The 19,512-nt window shown below is 57.0% G+C and overlaps 2 protein-coding genes across 9 annotated transcripts; one reads left to right on the top strand and one right to left on the bottom strand.

Moving 5' to 3' along the window:
* Positions 1-275: 275 nt before the first annotated feature.
* On the bottom strand, positions 276-7,863 carry PRICKLE4 (prickle planar cell polarity protein 4). Of its 5 annotated transcripts, none has more exons than XM_058733927.1 (7): positions 7,422-7,863; positions 3,914-4,057; positions 3,279-3,386; positions 2,425-2,670; positions 1,937-2,140; positions 1,148-1,337; positions 276-640 (listed from the first exon to the last, which is right to left on the bottom strand). In XM_058733927.1, the coding sequence occupies exons 2-7, from the start codon at positions 4,043-4,045 to the stop codon at positions 282-284; spliced, it is 1,239 nt and encodes a 412-aa protein (XP_058589910.1). In that variant the 5' UTR covers positions 4,046-4,057; positions 7,422-7,863; the 3' UTR covers positions 276-281. The 5 variants fall into 5 exon arrangements, with proteins under 5 accessions (XP_058589910.1, XP_058589908.1, XP_058589911.1 ...); XM_058733925.1 differs by lacking the exon at positions 7,422-7,863 and adding an exon at positions 6,787-6,868; XM_058733928.1 differs by lacking the exon at positions 7,422-7,863 and adding an exon at positions 6,787-6,868 and having other exon boundaries at positions 1,937-2,047.
* Positions 931-16,795, top strand: FRS3 (fibroblast growth factor receptor substrate 3). Of its 4 annotated transcripts, XM_058733920.1 has the most exons (8): positions 6,985-7,166; positions 8,664-8,684; positions 8,778-8,921; positions 10,214-10,302; positions 11,388-11,574; positions 14,022-14,183; positions 15,042-15,199; positions 15,476-16,795. In XM_058733920.1, the coding sequence occupies exons 4-8, from the start codon at positions 10,237-10,239 to the stop codon at positions 16,388-16,390; spliced, it is 1,488 nt and encodes a 495-aa protein (XP_058589903.1). In that variant the 5' UTR covers positions 6,985-7,166; positions 8,664-8,684; positions 8,778-8,921; positions 10,214-10,236; the 3' UTR covers positions 16,391-16,795. The 4 variants fall into 4 exon arrangements, with proteins under 4 accessions (XP_058589904.1, XP_058589905.1, XP_058589903.1 ...); XM_058733921.1 differs by lacking the exons at positions 6,985-7,166; positions 8,664-8,684 and adding an exon at positions 931-947; XM_058733919.1 differs by lacking the exon at positions 8,664-8,684.
* The last annotated feature ends 2,717 nt before the right edge of the window (positions 16,796-19,512 follow it).

The following is a 19,512-nucleotide window of genomic DNA, read 5'->3' as shown; positions in this document are numbered from 1 at the left end:
AAGATGATGAGGATGGGGCTGTCCCAGCCTGCGGGGGTGGGGATAGGGGTTAGCTCAGCAGGCGATGCGTAGCTTTGGGGGGTGGGGTTCCCCAAGAAAGTCTCCATCAGAAGTCATAGAATACGCAGGCTTAAGAGGGAGCACTCCAAGTTTGTGGTCTCGCCGCCTCTCCCAGGCGTGCCCTTGACTGCGTTCAGTCTAGGATTTTTATAGGGGGAGGAGAGCCTCGTTCTCCCACCTCAAAGATCACACACCCCCTCCCCCGTCTCCGGGCTGCGCCACTAGCAAATGGTGCAGTGCTTCCTGGAGGTGTCGCTGTCCCCAGCTTGGAGGCTTCTGGGGGTCTTCCAGGGCCCGGGAAGACGCTGGCCTAAGAAAAAGCCTTCGGGTTCCGAGTCAGAAGAAGAGGAGCAGGTGGGGCAGGCATCGAGGGGTGTCTCCAGGCGGCCCTGCTCCCGCCCTGTGGGTGCCTCCACCTTGTCCCCCGTTCGACGCTGCTGCCTTGGACTGGATCCAAGCAGCTCCCTCTGGGTTTCCAGACTGGAGCGAGGGGCAGAGGCGAGAAGGACAGCTCGGGAGACCGTAGCGGCATCCAGCGGGGTGCGGTCCCTTTCTTCAACTCTGTCAACACCCTCCTCCCCTGTTCCGGGCCGGGTCAGAAACGCCCATCTCAGAGTCCCGACTCTCCGGCTCCGGGATCAGAGAGGGGCGGGCCCAAGAAGCCAGTCCCCGTTGGGGCCCGGCCCCCCCGCCCCGCCCTCGAGCCGTGCGCGCCGCCGCCGCGGACACGACTTCTCTACCGGGCTCCCCCGCCCCGCCCCTCCCCGCCGCCGCCCACCAGAGGGCGACCGCGTCCCCAGTCCGGGAGTGAGTCCTGCGCCGCAGCCCCAACGGTGGCGCGGGGTGGGTTCGGGAGGCCCTTGGAGCGCTCCGGCCAGGGACGCGCGGTGAGAGCTGCGGGCCCCGAGGCTCGGGTCGGGGCGGGGGGTGCGGTGGGGGGGACGGGGGCGCTGCTGGAGGGACGGGACGGCGTGGGACCGGGGCGAGGGTCCCAGTCCGGGAGAATCCCCTCCTCAGCCCAGCCCAAGCCGCTGCCCCCTTCCCCTTTGATCTGCACTTTCTCCTCCCTTACCGGGGGACGCCCTACCTTCCAGTGTCTGGGCCCGGCTCGAGCCGGAAACCGAATAGCGACTCTCAAAACAGCTGGGGCAGCAGGGGCCGCCCCCCGGCAGGGCATAAAGTCCCCCGCCCAAGGGCCCGGCGCAGTCCTGACAGCAGAAGTGGTTCTCGTGCCAGCGCCGTCCCTCCGCCTCGGTGCAGCGCCGGGAGAAGATCAGCTGGGAGAGGGAGGGAGAGCAGTTCATTCATTCATTCATTCATTCATCCACTCGCTCATTCATTCACCCGATAACCACGCCTTATACCCAGTTAACGCTAAAGCACGTCGTCTACAGACATCCTATCTGATCTACTCCACCACTCTCGGATGCAGGGAGGGCTGATTGGCCTAGCCAGGATCCCGCTAGCAGGTGGCACAGCCTGAAGAAGTGCGACCCTGGTCGCTTGGACTCCCAACCCAGGGTTCCACTCTGCCTCATATACTGACAGTATGGCAGTTCCTCGCCTGATCAGGCACAGCACTGGGCACCAGGAAAGCTGAGATGAACGTCTGTCCGACACTCCCTGCTCCGGAGAAATTCTTAGTCCGCGAAAACCTGGGGGACTCTGCTTGCGGTCGGGGAGGGTACAAGACAAGTCCCCATGCCCAAAGCTCAAGCGAGAACACAGGGAACACAGAAGTCCCAGGCTGGTTCTGAGTTCTCCATTCCTGGGTGCTGGAAGAGGTGTCCCCTTACATCCTGCCACGTTGGACCCTAGGCAACCCTCCCAGTTCTCCCCCAGCCCCCCCCCCCGCCCCCGCCTTCGGGGGCTGTACCTGGTCACAAGCCGGGCAGCGCGGCCGCAGCAGCTCTGCGTGATGGCGGCCGCAGTAAAGACTCCCGTCGTGGTAGAAGTAGATGAGGTTTATCAGGGCCTGGCCGCAGGCCTGGCAGGCAAAGCAAGCCCGGTGCCAGTAGAGCCGCTCCCCTGCCCGGTCTGCGAACACTCCGGACTCCCCTGGCCTCAGCCGCTCCCTGCACTGCCGGGCGCGGATGCTCAGCTGCTCAGAGGCCGCATCATGCTCCTAGCTTCCCTCCTGGAGCTTCCATCCCACCCCCCACCGAACTGTTCTCCCCGCACCCCTGGCAAGCCCACCTCCACTGCAGGCGCCACTGGAGAACACCTAAACTTGGCTTCTCTTTTTCCTCAAGTTTTCCAAGCTGTCCGTCCCCAACCCCCCTTTTCCCATCCGAGTCCCTAGAGCTAGCCCCTTCTGCAGAAGTGAGAGGGCAAAGGGGAATGGGGGGGGGGGGCACTACGTACCTTCTCACAGGTGTGTTCTGGCAGCTCGGGAGGTACCAGGAGGGCCACCCCCTGTCCCAGGGCCTCCCGCCTCCTCTGAGCACAGAAGAGCCGCAGCTCCACCAGCTCATCCTCCCCAAGGGCCAGGCAGTAGCGCTCCTGCAAAAACAGGCCTCCACTGTGAGTGGGAGAGCCCCCAGCAGGCAAGACTGAAGTTCGATTGGAGAGAGAAGGCTTAGCCGCTGGGTCAGAGGAAGGTTGTAGAACCTCCGGGAGGTGCAGAAGATAACAGCACAGAAGGGCATTGAGAAGGAGAGGGAAAGAGGGAAGAGAGTTGGAAATAAGTCTACATCAGTCTCACTTTCCCCCAGGAATGGCCACCACTCAGGTCCTGACAGCCCACAGCACTGAGCCCTGTCACCACATATTTAGATCCTTGCCCGCCAGTGAGCTGTAGCTCACTATCGCTTTCTGTTGTGTTTTTCCAATGTATTCCACATTCTCCTGTCTTGCCTCCCCAAGTGAACTGTAAGCCTTTAGTCTGGGCGCACACAGGGCCTTAATAAATACTTAACCATACTTTCTACATTTGTACATTCCATTATCGGTTTCAAACGTCGTTCATGTCCATTTTCTCATTTGCTCCTCAACTAAGCATCGTAAGCAGAGGGGATGCTATCTCCCCTCCTCCCCGCCCCCCCCCCCCCAACCGTGTGGACTTGGAAACTCGGGCTGGGGCCCGGAGCCCGGAGCGGGGTGGCTTCTTCAATTACTAGCGTAGCTAGGCCCTAGATCCGTGTCCTCTGGCTTCTGGACCCACAGTAAATAAAGAGAGGGAGGTGAGAAAGAGGGATGCTGGGGAGAGGGAGACCCACGTCGCTGTCCTGTGGAGGCAGCTGCTGCAGGAGGATCCGAAGCCCAGGCTGGTTGGGGGCCCAGTTGGTGTCCAAGCCAGGAAGCCCCAAGCTCAGAACTTCAGGGTCCTGAGGAGATGTGGCAGGAGAGGGGTGGTTGGGTTTGCCTTCCTCTTCTTGCCTCCTCTCCTCACTGCCACCCCTTCTCCAATCTGGAACAACTTCCAAGCACCCCCTCCTTCAAGATCAAGACAAGGACAGGTGGTCCACTCCTGCATTTGTGCTCTGATGGCGGCAGGTTGGGGAGGCCCCACTCCACCCCAGATGGTATCCTTTCTTATGCTGTAAGTCACCCCTTTTACTCCTTAGGGCCAAAGCCTAGAGTCTGCCCGGACAGCACAGACCCCCTAGAGGAAGTAATGTGTATTCATGTGAAGAAGTTCACATGTATTCATGTGAAGAATGTGAAGGTGGTGGACCCCTATATCCCGACGCAAGGGGGCTGTAGAGACAGGGATTATTCTTGCAAAGAGAAGAGGGCCATAGGAGGTTGGGCAGAAAGGCTAACATCCTTCCAGGTGGTAGAAAGGGGAGGAGGTCAGTCTGTAGGATGGAGAGCATGTTGGGGCCAGAGGGAAGGGCAGGGCTCCTACTACCTGCTCAGAAGTTTCCTCAGGATCCTCCTTGGGCAAGTGGCCTGGCTCAGTGTCTGAGTCGGCTGGCGGACCTGGCTCCCAAGGGGTGAGGCTCTCCCCTCGGTGGGGCCAGCCAGAGTTCAGCACTGACATTGGTGACAAAGTCTGCCCAGAAAACAAGAACACTTCCCATTAATCAGGCCCTTACAACATGCCAGGCAGTGCTAAGTGCTTTGTAGGCATTGTCTCCTTCAGTCCTCCCAATCACCAAGTGAGGTGGGTGGTCTTCTTGACCCCATTTTGCAGATGGCCAAACTAAGGGTCAGAGAGGATAAATGCCGGAGGTCACACAGCTACTAAGTGGCAGAGCCACATCTTGGAAGCCAGGCCTTCTGGCTCCAGAATTTCTTTTTTTTCTTTCTTTTTTTTTTTTAAATTTTTTTTAACGTTTATTTTTGAGACAGGGAGAGACAGCATGAACGGGGAAGGGTCAGAGAGAGAGGGAGACACAGAATCTGAAACAGGCTCCAGGCTCTGAGCCATCAGCACAGAGCCCGACGCGGGGCTCGAACTCACGGACCGTGAGATCATGACCTGAGCCGAAGTCGGACGCTTAACCGACTGAGCCACCCAGGCGCCCCATGGCTCCGGAATTTCTAAAGCTCAAACTCTGGGGTCTCCCAAGACCCAGACATAGGAAAGAGGAGGCCCATCGTGGAAAGAGAGGGTATTCTGCCTTTCTAGAGAGCCCCGCCTCCCCAGCCTCAACTCCCACCCTTCCTGACAGTGCACTGAACACCCCAGTGAGCCTGCTTCCTCCGCACTCCCAACACAGGCCCTCCTTTTCCAGCTGTAGGCTCAGGGCAGGTAAAAGGACCACTTCACCAGGAACCCCTTCCCAGCCCCTCCAGCCCATACAAGCTCTCCCTTCCCTGAGCTCCAGAAGTAAGTACATTCCGCACCCTGAGAGATTTAGTACCTAATGTTTCTCTTTGTGCCCTGTGCCCCTCTCAGTTCCTCATCTAGTCTATAAGCCCGAGGACAAAAGAAAATATTGTGCTTGTGGATTCTACCTAGAGCAGCAATTTCCAGTTTCATCGGATAATTCTAAATACATCGCTTCAGCCCTCCTCTGGGCCAGACCTAGCAGGACCACAGTATCTTGAGGGGTGGGGGTGACTACTGAAGTAGAAAAGGAATGGGCCCTGCCCTCAAGGTGCTCATCGCCCAGTGGGTAAGACAGAGATGAGACCAGGGAGAATGAGGCCAGAGCTCTGGGCAGGTATGTACAATACCCTCCGAAGAAAAATAACCAGAGCAACTTTTCTATGACGTTTACTCTGTGCAAGGGACTATATTAGCATTTTACATAATATTATGCATCCTCATAACAATCCTATCAGGTAGTTTCTGTTACCCCATTTTCCAGTTGAAACAAAGAAACAAACTGACGTTAACCTACCTAAGGTCACATTAGAAAACTAAGGGATATTCTAGGAGGAGGCTGCTTTGGAGATCTGGGATGGATTCTGACTGCAGCTGGGCACAGGAGGGCCTCACCAAATCTCTGTCCTCTTTATAAGACCCAGCTTTGGGGTTGGGAACAAAATTTGGACTATAACAGTTATATTGCTTCCCAGCTCTGCAAGGCACCCCCCAGCCCCCTTCAGAAGTCCTGCGCCACCCAGCCCTGCTTCCACACCCGTCTGCTTCCTTCCTGTTCTGTCCCTCTGGTCCTGTTTCCTGTGGAAAACAGCCAGTATGGGCTGTTCATACTCAGGGCTAAGAGTAGCCACTAACTCTAACACCAATGCCCCTGCCCTAGGCAGCAAGAGACCCTTGGGGGAGGGTGCGAACAGGACAGGGGCCATCTGGGATCTCAGAGTGGATTGGGACCCTGTTTTCCGGGTTATAGTATGAAATTGCCCCCCACAGAAACAACACTCAGAAATCAGCCTTCACCCCTCACCCTCCCATACTCCCACCTCCACTCAGCACTGGATCCCGTCTTACTAACATGCTGGATTCCTTCAAGAATTCTCGTCCCCTCCTTGGATAAGGGCTGAAACCCCTCTCCCGCCCCTGCGCAGGTGCAACCCGGCTCAAGGGCAGAGCCTGAGCGGCCCCTAGGGACTGGGGAGGTAAAAGGATGGGAAGGTTTTCCGCGGACAATGGAGGGAAGTGTCCGATCCCGCCAAGAGTCTTCTCGATAGATCCCCAAAGTTTTTTCTTGGACTTCCCCAGGAGTCAGTTGGGGTCCCCAGTCTGGCTGTTGGGAGTTTAGGGGAAGGAATGGGACTCTGCTGGGGTCTCACCCTCGCTGCGCGCCGGTGTCCGGGCCGTTCTTGACAGACCCCGTCGTCGGGCCTCCACCTAGTCCCCACCCCGAGGCCTCAGCGCCTGCCCCTGCCCACCCCGGGAGTGCAGCCCTTCCTCCCCCCCCCCCCCCCGCCCCCCGCAGTCCCTGCCCGCCCCTCGGGGACTGGTAGAGCCAGTGGCTCGGGAGGGGCCTGGTGCTGCAGCCAGAAGGAAAGCATTTGGGGAATCTCAGGGTGGAAATTGTGCAGGCTCCACTGCCCCTCTCCCCACTCCCAGGTGTTTAGCGCCGGCACCGCGCCCCCGCGGGCACTGGGCCGACACTAGGGTGCCGTCGTTTTGCCGGGTCTTCTCTCAGTCGCTCCCGGAACACAAAGTCTCTCGGAGCCAGCATGTCCCCGCCACCCCCCCCCCCCCCGACCCTCCCTCGGGTCTCCTAGCTCCGCCCCTCTCTGGCTGTTCTCACCCCCACCCAGTTGCCTTTCCCGGTCCCCAGCCCCTTTTAGGGATCCTTCGCCTTGCGCTTCTCCCTTCCGACCCTTCAGACCTTTCCCCCATCTTTTTTGTCTCTCCCCTACCCGGGTTCCTTTTCTGATCCCGGGAATGGAAACCTCTGGTTCCACCTCTGTTTCCCTCCTCAGCCCCGCCCCTTGCCCCGCCCCCGCCCAGGTTCCGCCCTGCCCCCGCGGGGCTAGCTTCGCTGCTGGCCCGGAGCGCCCTCTGGCGTGTGCGCATGCTCCCTGCTCCTGACTGCAAAGTCCTCCAAAGGGACCTTCTAGGCTGCGCGCCTGTCGCCCCCGATCGGGTCCGCCCGCCCGCAGCGTCTCGTTGGTGCTGCCGGTGACCTCCGACCCCGCGACCGCGGGGCGGGGCGGGGAGGCCTTAGCTCCGGGCGGGCGGCGGCAGCTGCAACGGGACCCGGGAGCGGGGCCCGGCGCCGCCCGGGCCGCGGGGCGATGTGAGTCGGGGCGCGGCGGGGCGGGGACGAGGCGGTTCCACCGAGGCCGCACCGCGCCGCGCCGCAGTCTCCGCTCCCTCCAGAGGAAGCCCAGGGCGGGCGGGCGGTGGAATCCCGGGGCTGGGGGCGGGGATCCAGGGACTGCGCGCGGCCCCGACCTCCCCCATTGCTTCCCAGTGTCTGTAGAAATTCCCCTGACAACCTCGCAACCTACATCTGTCGCTCACGCCCCAGAACCACCCCACCCCCACTCACCTCCGGACACACCTTGGCTAGTCCTGGAGCCCTCAGAACCCCCTCACTCTTGCGAATTCTGTTATGCCCGCAGAGCCACCATTCTCCGGGATGCCCCCGAATGCTTCCAGAGCTCTGTGGCTCCTCTGATCCTGCATACGCCCCATTCTCCTTGCACCATGCTCAAATGCAAAAAAAACTTGCCCACGTTTCTCTGAGCCCTCTTACATATTTTGAGTCCCCATAATCCCTGACACTCCGCATCTCCAATCCATACGTATCCCAGACCTGAGCCCCCTCTTCCTGTCTCAGCCAACGTAACCCCCTTCAGTGAAGTGTCATGATATGTCCTGATACCTTAAAGACAAATGAAGGGGACAGAAAAAATGCAACACCCTCCCCCATCTTGCACCCTGTAGTTCTTGGTTTCACCCTCAGACTCCTTTTTGATGGCTCAAGCCTCGGTATTTTCCCAGCTGCCCGTCTTTAGGCTGTGTACATCTCCCTGAGCCTGCTTCCTTCTTCCAGAGAATAAGCCAGGCCAGGGGGTGGGGGTCCTTTTATCTGGGAAGTTGTCTGAGGAAGCAGAGCCCAAGGGGCCCTGGGAAAACATACTGCTTCTGGAAAGCAGGAGGGTGGGATTTCAAGGATCTCCAAGGTCCTGGCTTGTCAACTTGTCCACCTGGGGCTCCGATCTCTGAAATTTTGATTTATTGTTAGCATATATGTTAAAAATTTTAAGCCTTTCAGAACTTGGAGAACAGAAAATCTATCAGGTTTCCAAATGTGAGATTGAGGGAGCTTGTTCTGGAAGAGGCAAATGTCCATTTTAGTGACGTTTTTCCTATGCACTTCTAGAAGTTATTTCAGCGAGAAACTCTGCAGGTTACAGATGTTTCCCTTGAAAACTAAGGCCTTGAGGTGGGAGGTCGACTTGCCAGAGTCTCCCAGATGCTTAATGGCAACAAAACAGACTAGAAGGTTGGTTTTCTGAATCTTAAGCCAGCGTTCTTTCCCATACATCATAGTGTCCTTTTGAGAAAGCTCTCTGTAAAGTTCCCCACAAAGGTAAAGTGGTGGTTTTGGTGTTGGTTGTAACAGGATTCAGATGGGGTCGGGGTCTAGAGGTAATTTAAAAGGTTGCCTCAAACTCAAACTCATTGCTGCTGTGGGAATCACTCCCTCTCAGCGCCTGTGGGGCTTGGAATTGGTGGCCCCTTTGCCCTTGATCTCACTTTCTTCTTTGTGTTTCTGTCCCCTTAGGACCTGGAACAGATAATCCAGGTGGGATGGACTGACAGCAAGTGAGTTTCATTAACAATTGGGGGCGAGGATGAAAGGTTTCCACTAATCTGTGGTCTCTGTCTCCTGTGCTAGGTGAGCCCCAGGTGTGTCCCAGAGGGATCCAGGTGACTTCTCTGCAGACTACCTACCATGACGCCCCACCAAGAACAGGGGGAATAAAGTGGGGGTCCTTCCCCATGCCCCTCCCATGGTCAGCTCCCCAATGGCCTGGGTGAGGTGAGAGCTGTTTATAGGAGCCACTTTTCTGGAGTTTTCCAAGTTGGGAGGAATGGGGGATATAGGTCAGGACTGTTCAAGGCTCTACACGTTCAGTGGGAGTTCTAGAAGGATATCTAATCCTACAGGTTCATTTCTTGTATCGAGTTGCAACCCATTCTGGTTGGGATCGTTCTGTGCATTTGCTTGCTCCCATAGGTCTTTCAAGCTTGGTGGTGTCCTCTCCATTCTAGACAGAGGCCCAACCATTGTGACATATACTCCAAGTGCCATAATCCTGGAGGGAAAAGCCAGACAGTAAGTCCTCTGGTCTCCCCTTTAGATGAAGGAGAGAAAACCCAGCATTTATTTTTTCCATGAAGAAATAGCTAATCGAGGTTTTAAAAATTGTGCCCTGTTTTAAGTTCAGTCTTCTTACTGTATCTTTTGGCCATAATGTAATACCTCATGGAAGAGAACATCAAAAAGATAAATTTGAAGTAGATGTTGGGATGGTAGTGAGGGAAAAAAAGAGAATTTGGGAGATGTGGGAAGGGTGAGGTGGAAAAGAAGACCAAAAAAAAAAAAAAAAAGAAAGGTCCAGGCTAAAGTGTCGGGGACTGCCCAGTTACAGTTTGTTTGCTAAATCTGAATGGGGGCCCCAAACTAGCACCCACCTCCCCCTGAAGCAAATCACTTCTTCTGGTTCCCTGCTTGTATCCATTCCCTTCTTTTCCTGCAACCCAGGCTTCCCTTCGCTTTCATTACATCTGTCAAAATCCTACTCACTTCTCAAGGTCACGGTCAGATGGTACCTCTGAGAAGCTCTCTTCCATCCCTCTGTCAGAATTAATCTTTAACACATCCTCACTTGAATTAATGTTTATCCAGTGCATGCCTGGCCCTGGATTGAGAGTGTGAATTTCTTAAAAAAAGTTTTTTTTCCAATGTTTATTTATTTTTGAGAGAGAAAGAGAGAGAGAGACAGAGACAGAGAGACAGAGTGTGAGTGGGGGAGGGACAGAGAAAGAGAGACACAGAATCTGAAGCAGGCTGCAGGCTCTGAGCTGGCCGCACAGAGCCCGACGTGGGGCCCGAACTCACAAACTGGGAGATCATGACCTGAGCTGAGGTCGGACGCCCAACCAACTGAGCTACCCAGGTGCCCCGAGAATGTGAATTTCTTCGAGAAGGGACAGTGTCCCACTGTGCCCAAGAGTAGGTGATCACAACGAGGTCGTTCTGCCAGAGTCCCCAGAGTGAGGCTTTTTGGAGCTGACCTCGATGACCTTATCCCTTATGTTTTTCCCTAGGGCGGACTGGCTGCTCTGACACCATGGGGAGCTGCTGCAGCTGCCTGAACAGAGACAGCGTCCCAGACAACCACCCTACCAAGTTCAAGGTACCCACCGCCCCCTCCTCTCCTGAGCTCTCCCAGCATGGCCTCCTGGGCTCGGGCCAACCTGTTGAGTTGCCTCTGCCTCCCTAGAGAAGGTGAAGGGACAGGCTGAGGTTGTGGCTCACTAAGATGTCTCAGAGCTGCTGAAGTGGCCTGGGGAGCGGGGCCCAGGCTGCTGCCAGTGCTGTGGTTCTCCTACGCCATTACTAACCACAAAGAATGAAGAAATACTGTGATGAAAAATCATGCTTTTAGAACATTCATTCCTGCCAGTTTATATTTGTAGCTTTACATGTATATGTATGTATGTGTGTATATATGCATATATGTATGTATGTATATGTGTGTACGTGTGTGTATATAAATGTGTACACACACATACACGTATGGTGGTTTTTTTGGAGAAAACAACAAAAGTCTCCATTAATGGGTTAATATACATAAAGTATTTAAAGCAGTGCCTAACACCTGGAAGCCCAATATTAGTGTTTGCTGTTTACTTTGGGAAGGTAAGGCCGGGCCCAGTGGACCTGTGGACCCCTGGCTACCTGCCACCTCTCACCTCCCTGTAGGGGGAGCCCCCTCCCCGCACTCAGCTTGTGAGGCACAGGTTTCTCCTGCTCACCAGAAGAGGGAGCCCTTAGCAAGGGCCTGGAGTTGGGGAGAGGGTGGAGAAGGTCTGTGTTCTGTCCTGGGCTTGACTCTCCCCACCCGGGTCTTAAGATTTTGAACTTATAATCGAACCCCTTCCTCCATTAGCATCTGGTCCTTGGATACAACCGGTGGACCATCCGAGGTTATCTAACCTTGGCCGTCAAACCATCTGACCTTGGAGGTCAGCTAACCACCCCTGCCTCACTGCCCAGATGACAAAGCAGAGGCCTAGAGAGCTGCTGTGGGTCCTTGGCACTGCTTCATCCGCTTAGTCTCCCAGCGATCATTTGGCATCTCCGGGGAGTCTGGTAGAAGCAGGCGAGCCCCCTGACCCCCCCAGCCCTAGCCCTGCATTGGCCTGCCTCCCAATGGCTCTGGGACCCCTACATACTTGATGGGCTCACTCAATGACCCTTCTGTTCCCTGCCCCTCAGGTGACGAATGTGGATGACGAGGGGGTGGAGCTGGGCTCCGGAATCATGGAGCTAACACAGAGCGAGCTGGTGCTGCACCTGCATCGGCGCGAGGCTGTCCGCTGGCCCTACCTCTGCCTGCGGCGCTATGGCTATGACTCCAACCTCTTCTCCTTTGAGAGTGGCCGCCGGTGTCAGACGGGCCAGGGTGAGTACCGCCCCTGGGATAGGGGCGAGGGGCTGGGGCCGGAGGTCATAGCTCAGGGGACCATGGGGAAGCCTGTTGGTTTGGCAGGTGTTGCCCAGAGAAGGGAAGGTTGATGGTCAAGAGCACACAGCATGTTGATATGGAACTAAGTGGACTCCCAGGCCGGTGCTCCTTCTCTTTGGTCACTGCGGCCCCAGCCTGGGACCTTCTGTGGGGGCATTTGTTGCACAGCCCATGGGAAAGAGCCAGTGCTCCCGAGGCCAGAGCCTGCCTGGGAGAGCAAGCAAGTTCTTTTCCCTCTGTGACTCCAGTTTTGAGGGACCCTTGTCCGCTACACAGGAACAGACTTTCTTGTGGACCCCCAAGTCCTATACCCTGGAGCCATGAACAGTGAAGGGTCAGGGTCAGGGTCAGGCTAGAGGCTCTGATTACCTTGGGCCTGCGTGGCTTGCGAATGCTAGGCTTGGGGAGGCCAGACTCTTGTGTCTCTGATATACAGAGTAACCCTGGAGAAGTTCATCCTTGTCTCCTGTCACCTGTGGGCAGCAGAGTATGATGTGTTCTCCCTTCCTGCCCTTTCTCCCTGCAGCCAGGGGTCAGAGAGTAGTGATCATTCCATGAAGTCAAGGCTAGAGCCCGCCCTGGCTCTTTGAAGGAGTAGCATGGTCTCGGCTTATCTTGTAGGACCCGGGCCTGAGCTCTGCAGAAAGAACCTAGTACGGGCTTGTGTTGGATGCAGTTGGGGTTGTGACAGCAGGGTTGCGACAAACGAGCTTGTCTGATGAGGCCACCATCACAGCAGTGAGCCTCTGACGTCCTGCTGGCTGCGAGCCTTCCCCTCCACACATCTTACCCTTTGGGCGTCTAAGGTAGAGGATGTTAAACACTGGCTGAGCAGAGAGAGGACAGGAAGGGGCTTCTCCTCCTCGTGGTATTTAAGCAGCAGTTGGGATCCCAGAGGGGTCCCTCTAGGCCCCCACACCGGGTTCTCCTAAAACTCCAGGCTTTCCCAGCCTTTTGTAGCCCCTAACATGTCTTGCCAGAAAGGTCCTTTTCCTTCCCCACCCCCCTCCCCTTGCTGTCCGTCCCATCCCTGCAAACCTCAGTTGTCCCATACCCCAGCCTGGTTGTGGTGCTCACACACACCCCAAGTAGCCTCCCCTGAGCCCTGGACCCTGCTGTTGCCAGGATGGGGTGTGTAGAATTCCAGGCTGGCCCAGCACCCCAGGGACATCTTTGGAGCCCTTGAGTCATGGGTACTCAGCCCAGGCCTGCCGTCCCTGGAACTGTGAGCTGATGCATTGGAATCTGAGGGGCCGTCAGGACAGCTGCATTGAGGAGACACAAGATGGCCTTGCCATGTGTGTCCTAGAGCGAGTCTGCTCGTCCTTCCTTCCTTTCAGCAGCAGAGATTAAGTTCCATGAGGCCACGGGCCCATCCAGAGTAGACATTCCCTCTCTGGCTAGGCAGTGGCTAAGTACCCAGGGAACAGGCAACGAACAGGACAGCTCTCCTGCCCTTGTGGAGCTTGGAGGTGGTTGGACTGGAGCTGAGGCTTGGTGCCCTGGGTAGAGCTCCTTTTTCTGGGGAGTGATAGGCAGAGGGAGACAGGGGCAGCATGTGAAGTGTCATCTAACACAGTCCAGCCTCTTACCCCTTATCTACAGGGCACAGCCCCAGTGCGTGCTTGAAATCGCAGATAGTACTGAACCCTGTATTCACCATGCATTCCCTTATACATACGTGCCCGTGATAAGGTCTCATGTATAAATGAGGCGCAGTAAGAGATGAACAACTGTTACTAGTAATAAAGCAAAGCAGTTATAACAACGTACCGTAGGAAGAGCTAGGTGAGCGTGGTCTCTCTCAACATGCCTTACGGTAGCGCGCTCACCCTTGTGACGAGGCGAGATGATAACATGCCCACGAGGTGGGAGGAGGTGAGGGGAGTGATGCAGGTGCTGTGACCTAGTGTGAGGCTGCTACTGACATTCTAACAGTCTGTCAGAAGGAGGCTCATGTGCCTCTGGGCCCTGGTTGACTGCGGGTGACGGAAACCGCAGAAAGCAAAGCCGTGGATAAGGGGCAGCTGCCATCCTTTTCTGCTTTGGTGTTTACTTCTCTTCCCCTCACCCGTGTTCACACACATCCTTGTGAACACGATTTAGCCGTGGGGGAGTATAGGTGAGGTATTAGATCTCTAGACAGTGGTAATGGATAGTGGGGCGGGGGGCGGGGGACAGGAAGGGGCCTGGGGCCCAACTCCTCCCGGAACTCTTGGATTTTAGAGTGTGCTCAGGATGAGGAGGGCACTTCCCGTCCCCTGCAGGCCTGGGACTGGCGTTCAGGGACATTTTCCTGAGCTTTGTGCGTCCGTTCAACCTCTCTGGTCCTTTCCTACTGGTACACGGTCAGAGGGGCCTCACTTCTTCCTCTCCTTCTTCAGGGATATTCGCGTTCAAGTGCTCCCGGGCCGAGGAGATCTTCAACCTGCTTCAGGATCTGATGCAGTGCAATAGCATCAATGTGATGGAAGAGCCAGTCATCATCACCCGCAACAGCCACCCGACTGAGCTCGACCTCCCTCGGGCCCCCCAGCCTCCCAATGGTGAGGAGACCCCGTCCTTGGCACTTCAGCCTCCACATCTGTACGCACAAGCACAGGCCCAGGCAGTGCCGGTCTTGGAGGCGTGACTCAGGCAGGCAGGTGGGATGGCTGGGCGATCCATGCTTCCAGGACAGTTGCCCACCATCAGATGACTCTTGGGGATGAACAAGTCCCCGTCTGGGCCAGTCAGGTGACTCATGCTGACGCTGGGGAGTCCTGGGCCTTGTATTGACTGATGGTCTGGGAAGCAGACGGGGAGACGTTGGGTTTCCATGGAAACAGCAGTCTGGAGCTATTTTGCTTCCTTCCGTCTACTGGGTCATACCCGGCTTGGTTCAGGCATCTTTGCCCATGACTGATTTCTGGAGAGGTTCCCTCAGCTTCTACTTATTTATTCACTGAGTCCACACTGAGCCCCTGCTGCATATTCTGCTCTCCATGAACTGGCCCATGGTAGGGAGCCGGGGACGGTGCGGGGCGGGGGTGGGGGGGGGGGGCGGTGCGCAGAAGAAATAGAAACGCGGCCCCTGATGTCTGGGAGCTTCCCTGAAGCTCACTGGCAGAGCTAGAATGAGATGAAGGGACAATGACGACAAGTGTTTCAGATAAGGCTGTAATGGGGGAAACGGGGCTCACACTGAGCTTTGAGGGAAGGGGCAGGGTTTGAACCACTGAGAGGTGAAAAATAACAGGGGCTGCTGGTTCAGTAGAGCTAACCATCTGGGGGCCCTGGGAGTGTCTCCCCTCCAGTTGGAGGACTCCCAGGACACCACACATGCAGTGGCAGGTGGTTGGCAGGTGGTTGAAGTACCTCCCCCCCCACCACTGCTGACCCGGACTTGTCTCCTGTGTGCCCAGCTCTAGGCTACACTGTCTCCAGCTTCTCCAATGGCTTCCTTGGCTGCCCAGGGGAGGGCCCGAGATTCTCAGCACCCCGGCGCCCCTCAACGAGCAGCCTGCGACACCCCTCGCTTGGGGAAGAGTCCACTCATGCCCTCATTGCCCCTGATGAGCAGGTGAGCAAGCAGCTGCCCTGCTCCTCCCCGTCGGTCTGGGTGGGGATGGGGGACCGGGAAACAGGGCGCCCCGTAAGGATCACAGGAGGGGAGGAACGTTGATAGGGTCCCTTACTGTCCCAGAAAGGGATGCAGCTTCCCTGGGAGGTGTGGAGGACAAGGAAGAGGGGGGAACTCCAGCGCTTTTCCCCTATGCCTCTCTTATCCGGTCCCTTCTGTTCTCTCCTCCTTCCCTGCCGTCGGGCCTACCTGCTTCCCTTGGACTCTTTCCCCCAGTCCCACACCTATGTCAACACGCCAGCCGGTGAGGATGACCACCGCAGGAACCGGCATTGCCTGCAGCCCCTGCCTGAGGGCCAGGTGCCCTTCCCCCCGCAGGCCCGGGGCCCTGACCCACGGGACCCCCAGGTGTTCCTGCAGCCGGGCCAGGTGAAGTTTGTGTTGGGCCCAACCCCTGCTCGGCGGCACATGATGAAGTGCCAGGGCCTCTGCCCCAGCCTGCATGACCCCCCGCCCCACAACAACAACAACGAGGGCCCTTCCGAGTGCACTGCCCAGCCCAAGTGCACCTATGAGAACGTCAGTGCGGGGCTGCGGCCAGGGGCTGGCTGGAGACTGAGCACGGAGGAGCCAGGCTGGAATGGCCTTGCCCACCGCCGGGCGGCCCTGCTGCACTATGAGAACCTGCCCTCCCTGCCCCCTGTGTGGGAGAGCCACGCCCAGCAGCTGGGGGAGGAGGCTGGGGATGACGGAGACTCGAGGGACGGGCTCACTCCCTCCTCCAATGGCTTCCCTGATGGTGAGGAGGATGAGACCCCGCTGCAGAAGCCCACCAGCACCCGGGCTGCCCTCCGTAGCCATGGCAGCTTCCCTGTGCCGCTGACCCGCCGCCGAGGCTCCCCGAGGGTCTTCAACTTCGATTTCCGCCGGCCGGGCCCCGAGCCCCCCAGGCAGCTCAACTACATCCAGGTGGAGCTGAAAGGCTGGGGTGGAGACCGCCCCAAGGGGCCCCAGAACCCCTCGGTCCCCCGAGCCCCTGTGCCCACCACCCACCCTGCCCGCAGCTCAGACTCCTACGCCGTGATTGACCTCAAAAAGACCGTGGCCATGTCCAACCTGCAGAGGGCGCTGCCCCGAGACGATGGCACTGCCAGGAAAACCCGGCACAACAGCACCGACTTGCCTCTGTAGGGACTTCCTTCCTCATGCTCCGCCTCACGCTCCTGTCCCCTGAACCCACACCCCGGGGTTCAAGGTTGCTTTGCAGAAGGGCATTGAGGTGGAACCAGATGCTTCCCTGCGCTGGCTGGGGTCCCCAAAGATATCAGCCACTGAGTCTCCTGGTCTCCAAGTTGGGGAGAAGAAGGGTGACCAGGCGAGGAGGGAGCTGTGACGTAAACTGTGAAGGGTTCCTGTGATGCATTTAGTGCCCTCCCGTTATGTCCATTTGTCTTGTCTGTCGTCTGTGTGTTTTCTTTAGTTGAAATTTGGAAACATTTTGTACCTGTTGATTTTATTTATCAGTTTATTTTTCTATTTATTGTTTTAAATGTAATTTAACATATTTATTATTAATATAATTATTTTTAAATTCTGGCTTGGTGAATGATGTCGCATTCTTAGGGAATCTCTTCTGGCACGGTTCTAGGTGGCAGCAGGGGAGGCCCTACAGAGGGAGGGGCTTCATTCTGGGCAATTTGGGGGTGGGTAGGGTTTTTATGACATGTCTGTGACCGTTTCTTTCTCCCCTCTGAGAAGCCCTGGCCCAGAGCCTAAAGTTGCCAGGAACGGACGTGCTGGCAAAGGAAAGCGACAGGACAGCTGGAGTCCTGGATGCACAAAGGGGATCTGGAAGAAAAACTGCCCTAATGGGAACACCCTGACCCTCCCAAGTTGGCAGGGGCGGGGGAGAGAATTTCGTGGGGGGGGGGGGGGCTACACCAGGTCTAGGACCCCTCACCGATGTCCCTTCTGCCACCAGGCAAGTCCCAGGGGAGTACTGCTCTCCACTTAACACCCTGGCCCAGAGGTGGACCCTGGATCCCCCTTGGCACCCGCAGCATGGTTAGATCAAGGCTAGAGCCTTTAAACAGGACTTTACTAAAAGCCCAGAAATAGCAAACGTGAAAAACAGTTGTCATGTGTAACTAATTGTACTTCCCAGAGAGCTGCTCCCCAGGAATGGACTCTATGAGGTGCTTCTACCCTACCACAGGGGTGGGGCCCTGGCAGAGCTACCACATCTGAGCACCTGCCTGGAGCCCGGGGTCTGCACAAGCCCCTGCCTGGTTCAGTGCTGCAGGAGCTTCCTTGTCCCGAGGCTGCCCCTTCCTCCTCTTCTCACTGGCCTCCCAGCCTCCAAGGCTCCGTTTCTAGCTCAGACCCCTGAATGGTTAATCTGAAGGAGATCCAGCGTCTGCGATAAGCCACTCAGGGCCTGGGGGAGGAGTGGGAGCAGGGTTTGCCCAAGACTTAGGGACACGCCTTCTTGTCTCTGGTCACTGCTTGTGCCCCAGCTCCCTGCCCTGTGGAGCGAGCAGACTGATCCCCCTTACCAAGGAGACCGGCCAGGGTAGGGCCTGCCCAGTTCCCTCTCCTCCTGCCGTCCAGAATGGCACCGTCCAGGCTTCACTTCCGGGACCGCCCTCTCCCCTGGGTGCGGATTGAACTATCTTCCAGACTTCTCCGCCCTTGGATGTCACTCTCCTGTCAGTGCAATGGGCGAATGGAGAACTGGCCACAACAAGATGTGAGAGAGTCCCTTTGCCTGGGGCCCGGCAGGGTCCAGGGGTACAGCTGGTGCTACCCCAGAGCTGACCCCAGACCCTTCCCTCTACCTTCTTCTGATCTCTGGGCCAGAGGGAGGACTGCTGAGGCCAAGTTTGTTGTGCTGTTTCCACAGTGCACTACGGGATGGCATCCGTTCCGCAGCCCCCCCCCCGCCCCCCCGGGGGCTCCATCCTGCTTTCTCCATGTCCTCTCCAGTGTCCTACACTGGTCCTGCTCCTCCTTTTGGTGCCCATAGTCAGAAGTGGTGGTCACTCCCAACAGGAGAGCCAAGATAGGGGGCAGGTATCACCGTGCCAGGACAGGATGAGGGGCCCGGCCATGCCAGTGACTTGACTCATGGGTCCGTTCAGGCCCCACCGTTGTGGGGGAGCCATGCTTGAGTCAAGAGACCGGGTTCTGGTTCTGACTTGGCTGTTATCTCTGCTCTCTTTTTTATCTTATTATTCATTATTATTTTTAATGTTTTAGAGAGAGACAGACTGCAAGCGGGGGAGGGGCAGAGAGCGAGGGAGACACAGAATCCGAAGCAGGCTCCAGGCTCTGAGCTGTCAGCACCGAGCCCAACGCGGGGCTCCAACCCACAAACCGTGAGATCGTGGCCCGAGCCGAAGTCAGATGCTTAAACGGACTGAACCACCCAGTGGCCCCTATTATCTCTGCTCTCTTGAGCAACTGGTTGCCCCCGGTGGGTCTCAGTTTTTGTACCTGGAAAACACAGAGCTAGTTGTGAGAAGTGGCCAATGAGATGATGACCACGACACCAGTTTGGAAAGTAGACAGAGCGGGGCCAGCTGTGTTAATAACCCAGCTGCTCCAGAGGGAAAATCTACTGGAAGTCACAGCTCTTCGTCCCCGAGACCTCAGGCCTACTGCTGCTCCTGTGCCGAACAGGGCAAGGGACAGTTAGCTTCCTTCTCTGGGGTCACCCCAGATTAAGTCAAAATAGCCTCCAGCGTGCGTATTTGTGGAGCCTGGGGGTCCAGAAGACTCAGCCCAGGAATTGGTTCCCGGCCAATGGTGGCTGCCAGCCTTCCTGCTCCCCTCCCCAGGTCATTGCCTCTGACCCACGAGATCAGCCGCAGGAATTTTCCTCTGGCGGGTGGGTGGGGTGTGAGTGGACGGCTTTCCAGGCGGAAAGCGGAGGGTGGGAGTGAGGCCCGGGAGGCCGACCACTGCTCCCGTGTCGGAGCGTGCGCCCTGCTGATGGCGGGGCGTGGCGTCCTGATGGAATCATTTCAGAGATCATCACCAACATCAGTGAATGTTTGCTGAGTGCTCAGTTCTCTTCTTTAGAAACAGGCCCTACCCACCCCCTGGGCTGCCCTGAGGAAAGGACTGGAGCCAGCATCCTGTCCAGGAGTGACATTTCAGGTCAGACCAGGAGGGGCCCTCCCCAAGCCCACCCCTGGGTAATAACAGCGCTGTCTAATGGTATAAACACAGTCGGCTTTCCATAGGCCCCTATAGACCATTTATCTCTTCAGGCTCGCCGGACAGGCTCGTTATCACCACTGTGCAGAGGA

This window comes from Neofelis nebulosa, chromosome 6 (genome assembly GCF_028018385.1).
Source record: "Neofelis nebulosa isolate mNeoNeb1 chromosome 6, mNeoNeb1.pri, whole genome shotgun sequence".
NCBI classification, from domain to species: domain Eukaryota; kingdom Metazoa; phylum Chordata; class Mammalia; order Carnivora; family Felidae; genus Neofelis; species Neofelis nebulosa.
This window is presented reverse-complemented; position numbering and strand designations above follow the sequence as displayed.

Excerpts from the sequence above, each read along its gene's own strand:
- PRICKLE4 (XM_058733927.1), bottom strand. The coding sequence starts at position 4,045 with ATGTCAGTGCTGAACTCTGGCTGGCCCCACCGAGGGGAGAGCCTCACC. Across the intron at positions 2,671-3,278 it reads TGCCTCCACAGGACAGCGAC|GTTCTACAACCTTCCTCTGA; the intron begins GTGGGTCTCCCT and ends CACCTCCCGGAG. Across the intron at positions 1,338-1,936 it reads GCTGCCCGGCTTGTGACCAG|CTGATCTTCTCCCGGCGCTG; the intron begins GTACAGCCCCCG and ends TCCCTCTCCCAG.
- FRS3 (XM_058733921.1), top strand. The coding sequence starts at position 10,237 with ATGGGGAGCTGCTGCAGCTGCCTGAACAGAGACAGCGTCCCAGACAAC. Across the intron at positions 14,184-15,041 it reads GGCCCCCCAGCCTCCCAATG|CTCTAGGCTACACTGTCTCC; the intron begins GTGAGGAGACCC and ends CTGTGTGCCCAG. Across the intron at positions 15,200-15,475 it reads TCATTGCCCCTGATGAGCAG|TCCCACACCTATGTCAACAC; the intron begins GTGAGCAAGCAG and ends TCTTTCCCCCAG.